Below are 12,005 nucleotides of genomic sequence, written 5' to 3'. Positions count from 1 at the left end.
TGGCATCCTGATTCAGTCATGGCCCTTGCTGGACAGATTAAAAGTTGACCGTCCTCTGTTTGCATTTGCAGGTTATTTAGATTGACTACCAGGTAGAGACTTTGAGTGTACAGTACAGTGTAAAACTTTATTCAGTTCAGTGTTCAAACCATGCAAAGTTGATCATCAGTTGAACTTCAATACAATACTATATATGAAACAAACACAAAATGACATAACTAATGAAGGAGATTTCCTCAAAAATACACAAAGAATTAAAGTTCTGCTCTGCCACCAAAATGTGTAATGCCCTGACAAAACCCGTTAAAGGATGTGTAACACTGGTTTCTTTGGCCTGAAACTGGCCTGAAAAATATCTATCAGGAGACCACAAGGAGAGGTAATTGTAAATTTCCCATCTCTTTCGTATAGTGTTTTGTATTTGTTGATAACATGTATGATTCTGTAGATTGTGTATGTTATGTTGATACATTGAATACATGGGTCCCCAGGACTTTTTTGTTTTATCCTTTTAGTTTTAATGTCTTACTGTACCACGTTTTCAGTCAATCAAAGAAAAGTAAGAATCATGAAAATAGTGAACGCGTAGAAAGCATGTAGTGACAAAGAACAAGACACATCTGGGTTGTGTTTCATATCAGAGAGAATATTTCAAAAGCTTTCATGATCATACGAAATGACAACAACGACCCTGTTGTGCCAATTGACCGCTCCAAAGCCACTGTTGAACCTTGGCTCTTGGTCTCGGCATTCATTGCTCTGGACTCTTCACCAACAAAATAGAGGGCTGCCCGTTGATGTAGGCCATAGTGTTACAATGGTTCATTCTCTCCACCTTCATTTCCTGTCAGGGAGAAATAAGGTGGAACAAATTCATTATTTTATTCAATGTTTCAATTCAATTCTTTCATAATAAAGAAAAAAAGGTCACTAATGATAAACAAGACAGTGTCTCTCATTGCTTAAATAAACTAACCTTTGTGAGGGCCGGCTTGTGTTTACAGTGGATGTAGGGCTTGGGATCCTGTTCGATTTCACCCTCATACGTTTTGTAGCAAACTGCGCAGTCAATTAAAGGCTGTGGGGCAGGGAGGGGGGACGACAGCAAATACCACAACAAGTTAGAACAAGCAATACCACTTCACAGCGCAATGCACAGAAGGATTGTGCAATGATTGAGTTTAGTTGACACTGTTCAAAATAGTCAATTTATTTTTTTGCATAGAAACTCAAAATTACAACTTACCCGGTCTTCTCTGAACTGGCATTGCCCAGAGTTAACTGTTCCCTTGGGGCACCGTGTGGCTTTCAGGTAGAAATGGTGGTAGATGTAGCTCACACTGAACCCAGGCTGAGGAGAAAAGGAGTATTGGCTTTTAATAACTATTCTAGAGTGACTCGTTAATAAAGTATAAAATAACATTAACTTCCACAGCATTGGAGCTGCTTATGTTGACAGAAATGCTCCAGAAACCATAACACTACTACCCTATTTTCCCTATGCTTTGCTTACTGTTACTGCCACAATCCAAAAGATCACAAAGTCAGTTTTAATCACGCATTATTGTTGTATACATTTAAACCTGGAGACACACCTTATCCTTAATCTACATTTAAATGGCTGAAGGACAAAACTACTTTGAACTTGAACAGCGATTCAAAACAAACGCCAGACATGCTGCACTGTCATGCACTGTACCTGGATGTCATTTTTCTCCAGACCTCTGAAGTAAAGAAAATGGTGCTGGATTGAAGCGTGGGTATTGATCTGCTGCTGGGCCAGGTCCACTCCCTTCTTGTAGTTGTCAGGGAGTTGGTTGTAGGCGGCCTGGGCGTCCACACAGCACAGCAGTGCTCCGGCACTAAGCACCAGCAGCAACAGAGCAGACATGTTTCTCATTGTGCCTGTTGGAACTTGGAACAGTGAGGGCTTGCAGGGATTTGGGTTCTATGGACCACCCACTCTGGCCTGAGGTTAAACACTAATGCTAGAGTACAAAAACAACTTCTCCTCCAATAGGGCAGAGCCAGTCCCTCTCTCCTAGGTAGATTACACTCTTGCGACATAGAGTACTACTAACCTACTGCACATGCTTTTTAGGTCATATTTGACTCAGTTCCTTTTTTTTAATCCCATGATTTTTGTAACCCATTTCTTTTTCACCTGGTGCCGTAATCCTGGGCGCTACACTCCCTCTGCCAACCTGGGGAGAGCAACGGACTGACTTCATGCTTCCTTTTATGCATGAGGAGTCCAAGCCGCTGCTTTTCACCTGACGGGGGGAATTTCCCCAGTTGGACGTAGCGCGTGGAAGGAACACGTTATTCCAACCAGTTTCATTTCTCCTCCATCAGACACCCCGGCATGCCAGGGGGAGGTATTATAGAGACCAGGATTACTGCATGTTTTTGTGAGGGGAACACGGGGAGAACATGCAAACTCCACACAGAAAGGCCCTTTTGTCAACCCCACCAAGGGAATGGTCACTGATGACGCGGAGGAGAGAACACGCCCTCAGCGGGAATCAAACCCAGGACCTTCTAGCTGTGAGGCAACAGCGCCACTGACTGCACCACCGTGCCCTCTCTTGACCCAGTTCAAAGCGGCACTATGTAACTTTGTTTAATGAATAAAACGCAATTTTGTCCAATCTGTATGGTAGAATATACAATATAACATACAATTGGGGTGGTTGTATTTTGTCACTAATCTTCTATTGAGACATTTAGATTGTATAAAAGGTCATGTCTCACCTAGACACAGGATCTGACACAGATTTTGACCCGATGGTTAAGATTCGATTTATCCCCGGTGCTAAAAAGCTCAATGGGAAGTGTGTCAGCATTTGCACAGAAAACCGGATTCAAATCCAGAATAGAACGGGAAAGTTATGTAAGTGCAGCTTTACAGTACAATATTAGAAACCACCACCATGTTCCCTCAACAGCAGAATACACCACAGAACAATGACCATTTATAAATAGAAAAATCTTTTTTATTTGTCATCAATATTTGAACCATTTTATGTACAGGGTACACCAGCAACATATATATGCTCAGAGATTTTGCATTGCTTTTGAAATGGAACATTACACTGTATCAGTATTTTCATACAGAGTTAAAACTGTGACACAAACAATACCTTCATCCACATTAGTGAACTTAAAAACTGACATCGCAACCCTCACTAAGCCTCCTTTTTCCTTCATTAATATTCCTTCTCAAGCACGGTGCTTTAATTAAATACTCTTCAACCCATTAAAACCGGGAAAGTGTCTGTGTCATGTCATCTTAGCATTGGCCATTCAACAATAGCAGATATACAAAGCTCGCATCTGCTATTTTTGAAAATGTTCTGAAGAATCTTGAAAGTGTTTGAAAAATGTTGAATGTCGAAGGCATTTGTAGAATCGGCCACAGGTCTTAATGGGTTGATTAAATACTCTTCAAAGGGGCCAGCAATAATGTCCCTCATTGCAATGAGAGACACACTGTGGCAACTGGGGGGAGGAGTGCAATCTAAGTGTCCCTCATCTGAGACTTGTCAGCAGTCATTCCATGGTCCCACAGGCTTATAATGGTCTGATAATAATAAAACACCTTTTGTGATACAATTGTTCATGTGATACATACACCACCAGTGGCACTTATTAATAAGATTTGCAGTGACTTTAGGTGACAAATAGGCACAAAATAATTAACAGCTAGACAATATCATGGTGATAAGATATGGGTAAAGGCAGTTCAACACAGAGGGCTCTATTTCGCACGGCGCCTTATCCCTTATCCCTAATCTTTTTAGGCATATCTACGCATTGAGAGATTGTAGCTCGGCTATTTTCCACTTTAAAATGTTTTTAAAGTATTAAGATTAGTGATAAGGCATAGGGTGCAGCACTAGCTAAGGCCCTGAGGTTCAAAGTAGTGTCTTCAATGCATACACGTGAGAACAGACAATTTTATGTATAGACCCACACACACACACACACACACACACACATCTCAAAGCACAGTCAAAGCTTCAATCCGTTCATGATAAAGCAATACATTCATGACTTCTCAATCTATTCATAAACACATTATTTTCTTTTTTAAAAGAAGAAGCCTTTCCTGTCTGTGATGCACACGTATAGCGAGATTGTCGACACAGATTCAGTGGAGAGTTTGGTCGGCGCGGGTCTGTCCACTCATGGAAGTTTTTTTGTCAACAACAATTAGTGACAGAATTAGTATTTTAAACTTTAACTTGCAATACGCCGTGGAATGTTGTCAGAAAAAGTTAGCAAACTATGCGCTGAACCTCCTCCACCCGATCCCCAGATGTAAAAAAGAATAATCTCACATGATATGGTTATAGGAGAGATGACTGAACTGTAGTAGTTGTTTGTTCTGGAAACAAAACTATTACTTTATTTACACGAGACATTTGGCACCCCGGACAAAGTAAGAAAATAAATTAGTGCTCTCACCCATAAACTGACTAGATTGTCATCACTAAAAAACACATAAGAACTCAGGTGACCAAAAATCTCAACTCTATAATATACACCATTTACCATTATACAACCTTGTGGTTAGTCTGCACACGTGGGAGGGGTGGTGGGGGATTCAGCAATAGACAAAAAAGAAAAAAATAAGACAAAAGCGACTTCTGAAGCCAACAACCTTAATTAATACAAACAACATTAAATACAAACAAAAGGTTATTGCAATGATGACACTGTGTTAATGTCTATTGAAGAAAAGTTATTATAAGTGGGCACTGACTGCACTGAAAGACGACACTGTCATGGTAATGTAGTGATACATGATGAGATTGTGTTTCTTCATTTTGGTAACGCAGCACAATATGACCTCCCCCTACTGGTCAGCTTCAGTCAACGCAGGCACAGGGTAACACCTTATGTCGTCTCACCTTTATGAGCCCATTAGCTCTGACAGTTAATCAATATATTGATTATGATCTACTCTAAGACAGCTGAGGTCCAATACAGACACGGTATAATTTTTAAAGGCAAGAGGCACAAGCTTAGTCATCAGTAAGAGATTAAGGAGTTGTTCAAGAAGCGACACTAAGGCAACGTCGACTCTTATGGCCAAGTTTACAACAACAGGTCCGACAGGACTACACTAGATATACATATAAAACAATTTGCATAAAATACAGCAGCATGGAGGAAAGAAAGTACAGATTTGTTTGTGTTAAAAAGTGCTAGGAGCTACAAGTGGCTGCTGCTGCTGCTTTACGTGAAGAGCTGTTTAAAAACAAAAACAAAACGTTTCTCAGCCTTATACCTTTCATTTCCTTCATAAGGCGCTTGGTGACCATTAAAAGAGCCCCGACGACATTTGGAAAAAGCGACAAAACTCTTGCATGTTAACATGTTAAAAAGGAAGGAATGTCATCCCAAATATAATCCTCCACATATTCAATGTGAATCAGAGCAACCTTTCAGGGTTGAAAATGAAACTCGAAATCTATCATCCGTCTAACTCTAACTGCTCTCAATCTTTTTGAGCGCTGCGAACTCATCGGTTGATTTGTAATTTCTCCTCCCCTGAAATATATATATTAAAAAAAACAACAACACACAAACCCCCCCAAAGTATAATATGAAAACAATGCTGATCATCACGGTTTGTAACACCTCGGCTGATATTCATTCTTTTTGTGCCACAAAGTGCTCTTTTAAGTGGGTAACAGGGCCCTGCGACATTAACCACTTAAACCCCAGCATCTGTATTGGGAGAAAATAGCGGATCGACAAGCTCACAACACGTTTTGAGATCGTCGATCGGCTATTTTTCCGCAAAGATATTTCCATGTACTGTAGAGCGAAAACAGGAAAAAACACTAGTATAGAGCCCTGAGGGACTCCGCTCAACAGCGTTATGGGGTTTTAAGGGGTTAATTAATAGGGCCTTACAAGTCCAAGTTTGACGCTACAGTACGGTAAGCTAGGTCAAGAACACATCTGAGACAGAAAACACCGCTGTGATCTAAGATCTAAAATTTATATTTCAGCGTAATGAATTAACGATTGACCACTTTAAAAAAGTGCTAGATCGCTGTGGTTTCGTGCCAGTGTCCATGTTACCTCTTCGGCGATGTGGACGAGCACAGGGCACAGACAGTGATGCGGCTACAAATTGCACTGAGGAGTGAGGACGCCATCGGTTGGTGAGAGTGATGGATTGACAGCTTTGTGTGTGTGTCCCACTAAGTAAAAGAGTAGGTGTGCGTCATCATGTCCCTTCCTCTCATCATCAAACTATAGAGCGTAGGTGCGCGAGGGGGGATTTATTTGTACGTTACACCGGCATGTGCATCTCTGAATACTCGTCGTGACCCTCCCTCTCGTCAAACTTGGGCTCTGCGTCGTCTGCGTCCAGCTGAGGATGAAGAGGGAGAAGAACAACGTTAACATTTACAGTGGTAGTAATTATTGAGTTGAACATCAAGTTGAACATCATTTACAATGATGATGTAAGTTAGTAGAGAATTAACTCTTTTAATAGTTCTCGGTTTAAAATTTAAAATACTATTGGCAAAAATGGCGATAGACAATATAGGACCACAATGGAAAGCCAGCAGGACTTTTTTTGTGTCATCCTTTTAGCTTTGATGTCTTACTGTACCACGAGCCATTTACATTTCTAACTAATGAAGTATTCAATCAATCAGTAAGCAGTAAGCCGATTCCATTCATTCATTTGGGGTCACAGGGCTTTTTCAGTTGCAGCCCCCACCCTCTGGAGCCCAGTCCCACCTCACATAAAAGCCCCAGCCTTGCCGTGTGCAAAGCTTCCCTTAAAATCCACCTCTTTAGACTTGCTTTCCCTACCTAAGTCTACTCTCCCTCTCTGCTATTTTAAATGTGTGTCCCTTTTAGCCTTTTAAAAATCCTTCTTATAAAGTTGTTTTGTTTACTTTTTATTATTTTGTTTTGTAAAGCGACTTTGGGTACCTAGAAAAGTGCTATATAAGTTTGATGTAGCCTATTATTATTATTCTCCCATAGACAGGCGAGAAGTGAGCACCCCCCCTTACCTTAGCCCCAGCCCCCTTGTCTCCCCTACCATGTACATATACTGTCATGATATTTGAATGTTTTTCTTTTTTTCTTTGGATGCTCATTTTAGGCAGGGTGTTTAACTGTCCATGTACTGTACTACATTATTTTAATGTATTGACTATACTTGTTCTGTTCTCCACTTTTGTCTAATAAAATACTCAATCAATCAATTCATTTGATCCGGTCATCATGAATTTTAAGAGAGCTTAGTGCGGCCCCTGGTGGCCGAGACTTACACATGCCATCTCTCTGGAGGTGAAGATGCGAGGCAGCAGCCACATCTTGACGGGCACGGTGAGGATGAGGACGAAGGGGAAGGCCAGGGAGGCCTGGGTGGACATGACGGCCCACAGCGCTGCCAGACACACCACCTGGATGCAGGTGAACAGGTGCATGCGCAGCGTACGCACCTGGACACACAAGGAACAATCATCTAGGTTAAACCTTCTATCAGTGATGGAAGAAGTACTCACATGTTGTACTCAAGTATCAATAACCTATTGTAGAAATACTCTGCTAAAAGTACAAGTTCGGTATTCAAAAAGTACTCGAGTAGAGGTATTGGCATCAAAAGGTACTTTTTTTTTACCAAAAGTACTGCAGAAGGTTCCAAGTTTTCAAATACACAATTATACAACATGTCGCAAAGCGTATTTAGGTCTGAAGTGGTTTTGTAATAATACCGGTAATCCAAATCGACAAAGTAACTAGTAACTAACATTTTCAAATAATTATAGTGGAGTAAAAGTACAATAATTGCCTTTGAGAGGTAATGGAGTAGAAGTACAATTATTGAAAATTGGAAATACTCCAGTAAAGTAAAAAAAAATACCTAAAAATTGTACTGAAGTACAGTACAGTACAATAGTACTGCACAGCTCTGTTTTGTTGGAAACATGCGGCGCGCGGCCCCAATAGGGTCGGCTTGGAGCGGAGGAACGGAGCGGAGGAAAATCCTCGGCTCCAAAGCCGCTCAGACCCATTTGAAAAGTCGCTCGCTCACGCTCACGTCAAAAACGGCCTGCTCCGTTCCCCGCTCCGCTCGCGCTCCGCTCACATAATCTGGCCCTACACAAGACCACATCAGTTTGGACCAAACAACAATGCCAACAACGCCCACCATGTTGCCACGTGGTTTGGCTCATCCTCACCTTGCAGTAGGGGTGTGCGATATGGTGATAAATATCGTTGAGACGATACAATGTCTCCACGATATGCCTTTTCAGAGATATCGTATATATATCGTGATACAATGAGGGAGACTTATAAAAAATGGAATTGTTAATACAGAGATTCATTGCAGAATGCATTTAAACCTCCATTTTTGGTCTAAATCAGTAGTTCTCAAACTTTAAAATGTCAAGGCAAGGTCTCCCCTTAACGTTACGGGTCCATTTGGTTTCATTTGTATACTGTCCGAGTTACATACTTGTAAGGATCAATTTAGACCTCCCAAAAGGAACCCAGAGTCCCTGGACCCCACTTTGTGGACCACTGGTCTAAATGGTCTGTTACTCCTCTTTCTTTTAGTTTTTGTTACCTTGCAGGTGGTTTTAACTGTTAAGTAACTTGAAAAATAACCATAAAAACCCAACATGAAAAAGAACCGTGATAAGATTGTGTATCGTGATACAGCTTGGAAGAATATCGTGATAGTGTATTTTTCCATATTGCCCAGCCCTACCTTGCGGACGTAGGTGTGGTCGGGGTGGTACTTGGGCGGCATGAGGAGCAGCATCATGCGCTCGGTCAGCTGGATTCCGTTCAGTGACATCACACCCATGTAGAGGAAGATGCCAAACAGCACGGCCAGCGGGATCTGACGCAGCAGGTCACCTATCACTATGGACATGCCTAGAAGACAACCACATGACTTACTTGAAGCTATCCGAACTGCAGTTTATAGATTTTTCAAAAACAAAATAGCAGATATACAAGCTTGCAAAGTGGCACGAAGTGACACACAGTGAACTTGTATATCTGCTATTTTTATGAGAATCATTGTTCTAAACCAGTGGTTCTCAACCTGTGGGTTGGGACCCCCCAGATTATGTTGGGGGATCCCCAGATAATTAACTTAATGTGCAATGTTGTTTTCTCACTCAACAATAAACAAACCAATTAGAGGGTAAGTAGAGGGTATATCTGCACATTTCTAAAGTGATAATTTAAGGGCTTTTTAATACCTCTAAAATGTAAAATTAAACAAATTGTCAAATATTAGAGACAGAAATGGTGAAAATAGCCGATCTACATGCTCACAACGCCTCGCGTGTAATGCCTCAACTCTTAGTGCTCGTCAGGGTGGAGGGTCCCCAGTTAAAATATGATTATTTTGGGGGTCGCGGCCTGAAAAGGTTGAACCACTGTTCTAAACCAAGTTTTCTGAAAAACGTATCTAAAATCTAAAATGAAACAGATGCTTTTCAGCTTTTAATGGGTTAAGACTGTATTATACCTGTATAATGCATATGAACACATATTCATGTCATCATACCGTACAATGACGTATTCCCGCCCAAATGTTGAATAGCGCCGCCATGGTTAACACTCACCGACCATAATGGCAACCAGCAGCCATGGTTAACACTCACCGACCATAATGGCAACCAGCAGCCCCGTCACCCTCTGCTCCTTCACTTCCTGGATGCGTGGCTTGTCTCCGGGGGCGACGGCCTTGCTCATGACGGTGAGGGCGTTGGCGTGCGTGACGGAACGCACAGTGGCGGCCGCCATCCAGGGCAGGCCGAACAGGGCACAGGTTCCTCCCAGCACCACGATGAGCATCAGGTCCAGGTGGAACCCAGAGCCCTTCACCAGCATCCTCTCCTTCTTACTCACTATCAGACTGGGCAATGACAAAGAGAGACACAGAGACAGAGACAGAGAGATTTTGGTTACATGAGGGATATCTAAAAGCAGTGCATAATGTAAAGCAGGGGTCTTCAATGTTTTCAGGCCAAGGACCCATTAGTTGAGAGAGAGAGAGAGAGAGATGAAGCAGGGACCCCCACAAACTCTTCATAGATTCCATATTGTTTCATTGTTTGACAGTACTATATCCTTCCTCAGTATATTTTGGATTCATGTCAATTTCAGATATTTAACCACTTGAACGGTCAATACTTAAATTAACTTGACCTTTCACCCTGTAATTAATCTGCTCTTTTTCTCCGTCTACACCAAACCTCTGCCGAAAATAGCAGATCAACAAGCTCACAACGCCTCGCAGTGCGAGGTGTTGTGAGCTTGTAGATCTGCCAAAGTTCTCAGAATATGGACGCTAGGGTTCAAATGGTTACAAAAACGGAGACAAAAACTTTCTATCACATAAAGGTTTGGAGGACCCCCTGTAGTAACTCTGAGGACCCCCTAGGGGCCCCGGACCCCCTGTTGAAGACCCCTAATGTAAAGTTGTAAAGCAACGCAGGAAAATAACATTAAAGGTAGGGTAAGTAATATTTTTTGGTTAAAAGAAAAAGCAAATTGTTAAAGGTTAAAGCACTATATTGTGATTGTGATAGTAATCATTGCTAGTATAGTGTTCCTTCAGTAACAGGGGTCTCCGTATCCTGAAATGTATATCCCGACCTGAAAAAGCATTTTTAATAAAGCGCTGGAGGGACATGGAGACTCCTATTAATCATCAAACACTCTATAGCAATGAGAACATCAGAATATAGAGCTATTTAACACTTATTTCAACGCTATATTAGTGTAAATTTAGGAGGAAGCTCTGAAAGACTTTTTTTAATTTGATCTCTTTATTGGGACGACAAGATCTGTGTTGTAAACTGACGTGGTGATCTGGGTCTCCATGAAGATGAGGATGAACACCAGAAAGGCGGGCAGCAAACAACCAAACATCATCCAGACGGGGAAGGCTCCGTCAGACCCCAGGGGACTGATGACCCAGCCACGCTTCTCTGGACTGGTCACCGAGAAGCCACTGGGAACACTTAGTTTCTGGACAGACCCAAGGAGGAGACACACATGAGGAATACTTAACAGTGGTGGAAAAACCTGAGTAAAAGTAATGCATACTGCAATGTAGAAATAATCTGTTACAAGTAAATGTCCGGAATTCAAAATTTACTAGAGTAAAGGTAGAAAGGTATCTGTACCAAAAGTAAAAGCACACCGTTTCACAAGTTTCAAAATGTATACAAATCTTTTGAAAATAGCATCTACAAGCTCACAATGTGTTGCATCATTGTGAGCTTGTAGATCGACTATTATCAAATAGACAAAGAATACAGGGCTGAAGAGGTTAATAATTCAGCCCTGTATACTTTGTCTATTTGAAAATAGCCGATAGTTAGCCTAGTTACTTTTGTAGATTTAGATTATTATTACAAAACATACATTAACATAATATATGTTTTGTGATAATACTCAAAATCTACAAAAGTAACTAGCAACTTAAGTTTTCAAATACTTGTAGTGAAGTAAAAGTACAATATTTGTCTCTTGAGATGTAGTGGAGTAGAAGTAAAAGTAGGCCAACAGGAAATTGGAAATAAGTAAAGTAAAAGTACCTAAAAATGGTACAGTACTTTACACCAGAGGTTCCCAAACCTTTTAGCCCATGACCCAAAATAAATTACATGTTAGATACTTCTTAAACATTTGTTTTCTAATTTATGGTATTTCTTTGATTTTTCCTTTATTTATTAATTAAATGAAAACTGACCTGACCCAGTGCTTGGGGAACAGTGCTTTACACCACTGATTAATAGCTGTGGCTCAGTGGTGAGTGACCCTTTGTTATATAGTATATCGTTGCTGTCAGGCAGAAACCTCTTATCTCCATTTCTTTCGTAAATGAACGCCCTATTGATCATGCTACAGCGTCGCAAAAAGTATCAAAAGTAGCAGATCGGCTACATTTGTTATTTTTTTTAAATTTTAATCCTAAAAAGTAAAGG

At 41.1% G+C, this 12,005-nt stretch overlaps 2 protein-coding genes across 2 annotated transcripts in view; both read right to left on the bottom strand.

The window, feature by feature from the left end:
* Positions 1-108: 108 nt before the first annotated feature.
* LOC308307128 (uncharacterized protein) lies at positions 109-1,998 on the bottom strand. Its single transcript, XM_080752280.1, has 4 exons — positions 1,700-1,998; positions 1,247-1,351; positions 977-1,078; positions 109-844 (listed from the first exon to the last, which is right to left on the bottom strand). Exons 1-4 carry the CDS (start codon positions 1,898-1,900, stop codon positions 752-754), a joined length of 501 nt encoding a protein of 166 aa, XP_080608406.1. The 5' UTR covers positions 1,901-1,998; the 3' UTR covers positions 109-751.
* A 1,016-nt stretch (positions 1,999-3,014) lies between these two features.
* The window catches only part of slc4a2b (solute carrier family 4 member 2b), a 40,693-nt gene continuing 31,702 nt past the window's right edge, over positions 3,015-12,005 (bottom strand). Inside the window, exons 18-22 of the mRNA XM_080752274.1 lie at positions 10,877-11,043; positions 9,672-9,925; positions 8,762-8,931; positions 7,314-7,487; positions 3,015-6,394 (exon numbers count right to left, since the gene is read on the bottom strand). Coding sequence (XP_080608400.1) covers positions 6,314-6,394; positions 7,314-7,487; positions 8,762-8,931; positions 9,672-9,925; positions 10,877-11,043 — 846 coding nt within the window. The 3' untranslated portion in view covers positions 3,015-6,313. The remainder of the gene's footprint in view (positions 6,395-7,313; positions 7,488-8,761; positions 8,932-9,671; positions 9,926-10,876; positions 11,044-12,005) is intronic.

This window comes from Nannobrachium achirus, assembly GCF_963921795.1.
Source record: "Nannobrachium achirus genome assembly, chromosome: 21".
Taxonomy (NCBI): domain Eukaryota; kingdom Metazoa; phylum Chordata; class Actinopteri; order Myctophiformes; family Myctophidae; genus Nannobrachium; species Nannobrachium achirus.
Note: the sequence above shows the minus strand (reverse complement) of the source record. Positions and strands in the feature narration are given on the sequence as shown.

What these genes read in the sequence shown, in the direction of transcription:
- LOC308307128 (XM_080752280.1), bottom strand. Translation starts at nt 1,900, where the DNA reads ATGAGAAACATGTCTGCTCTGTTGCTGCTGGTGCTTAGTGCCGGAGCA. An exon ending in GCCAGTTCAGAGAAGACCGG is followed by an intron (nt 1,079 to 1,246) that starts GTAAGTTGTAAT and finishes CCTGCCCCACAG; the next exon opens with CCTTTAATTGACTGCGCAGT. An exon ending in ACAAGCCGGCCCTCACAAAG is followed by an intron (nt 845 to 976) that starts GTTAGTTTATTT and finishes TCTCCCTGACAG; the next exon opens with GAAATGAAGGTGGAGAGAAT.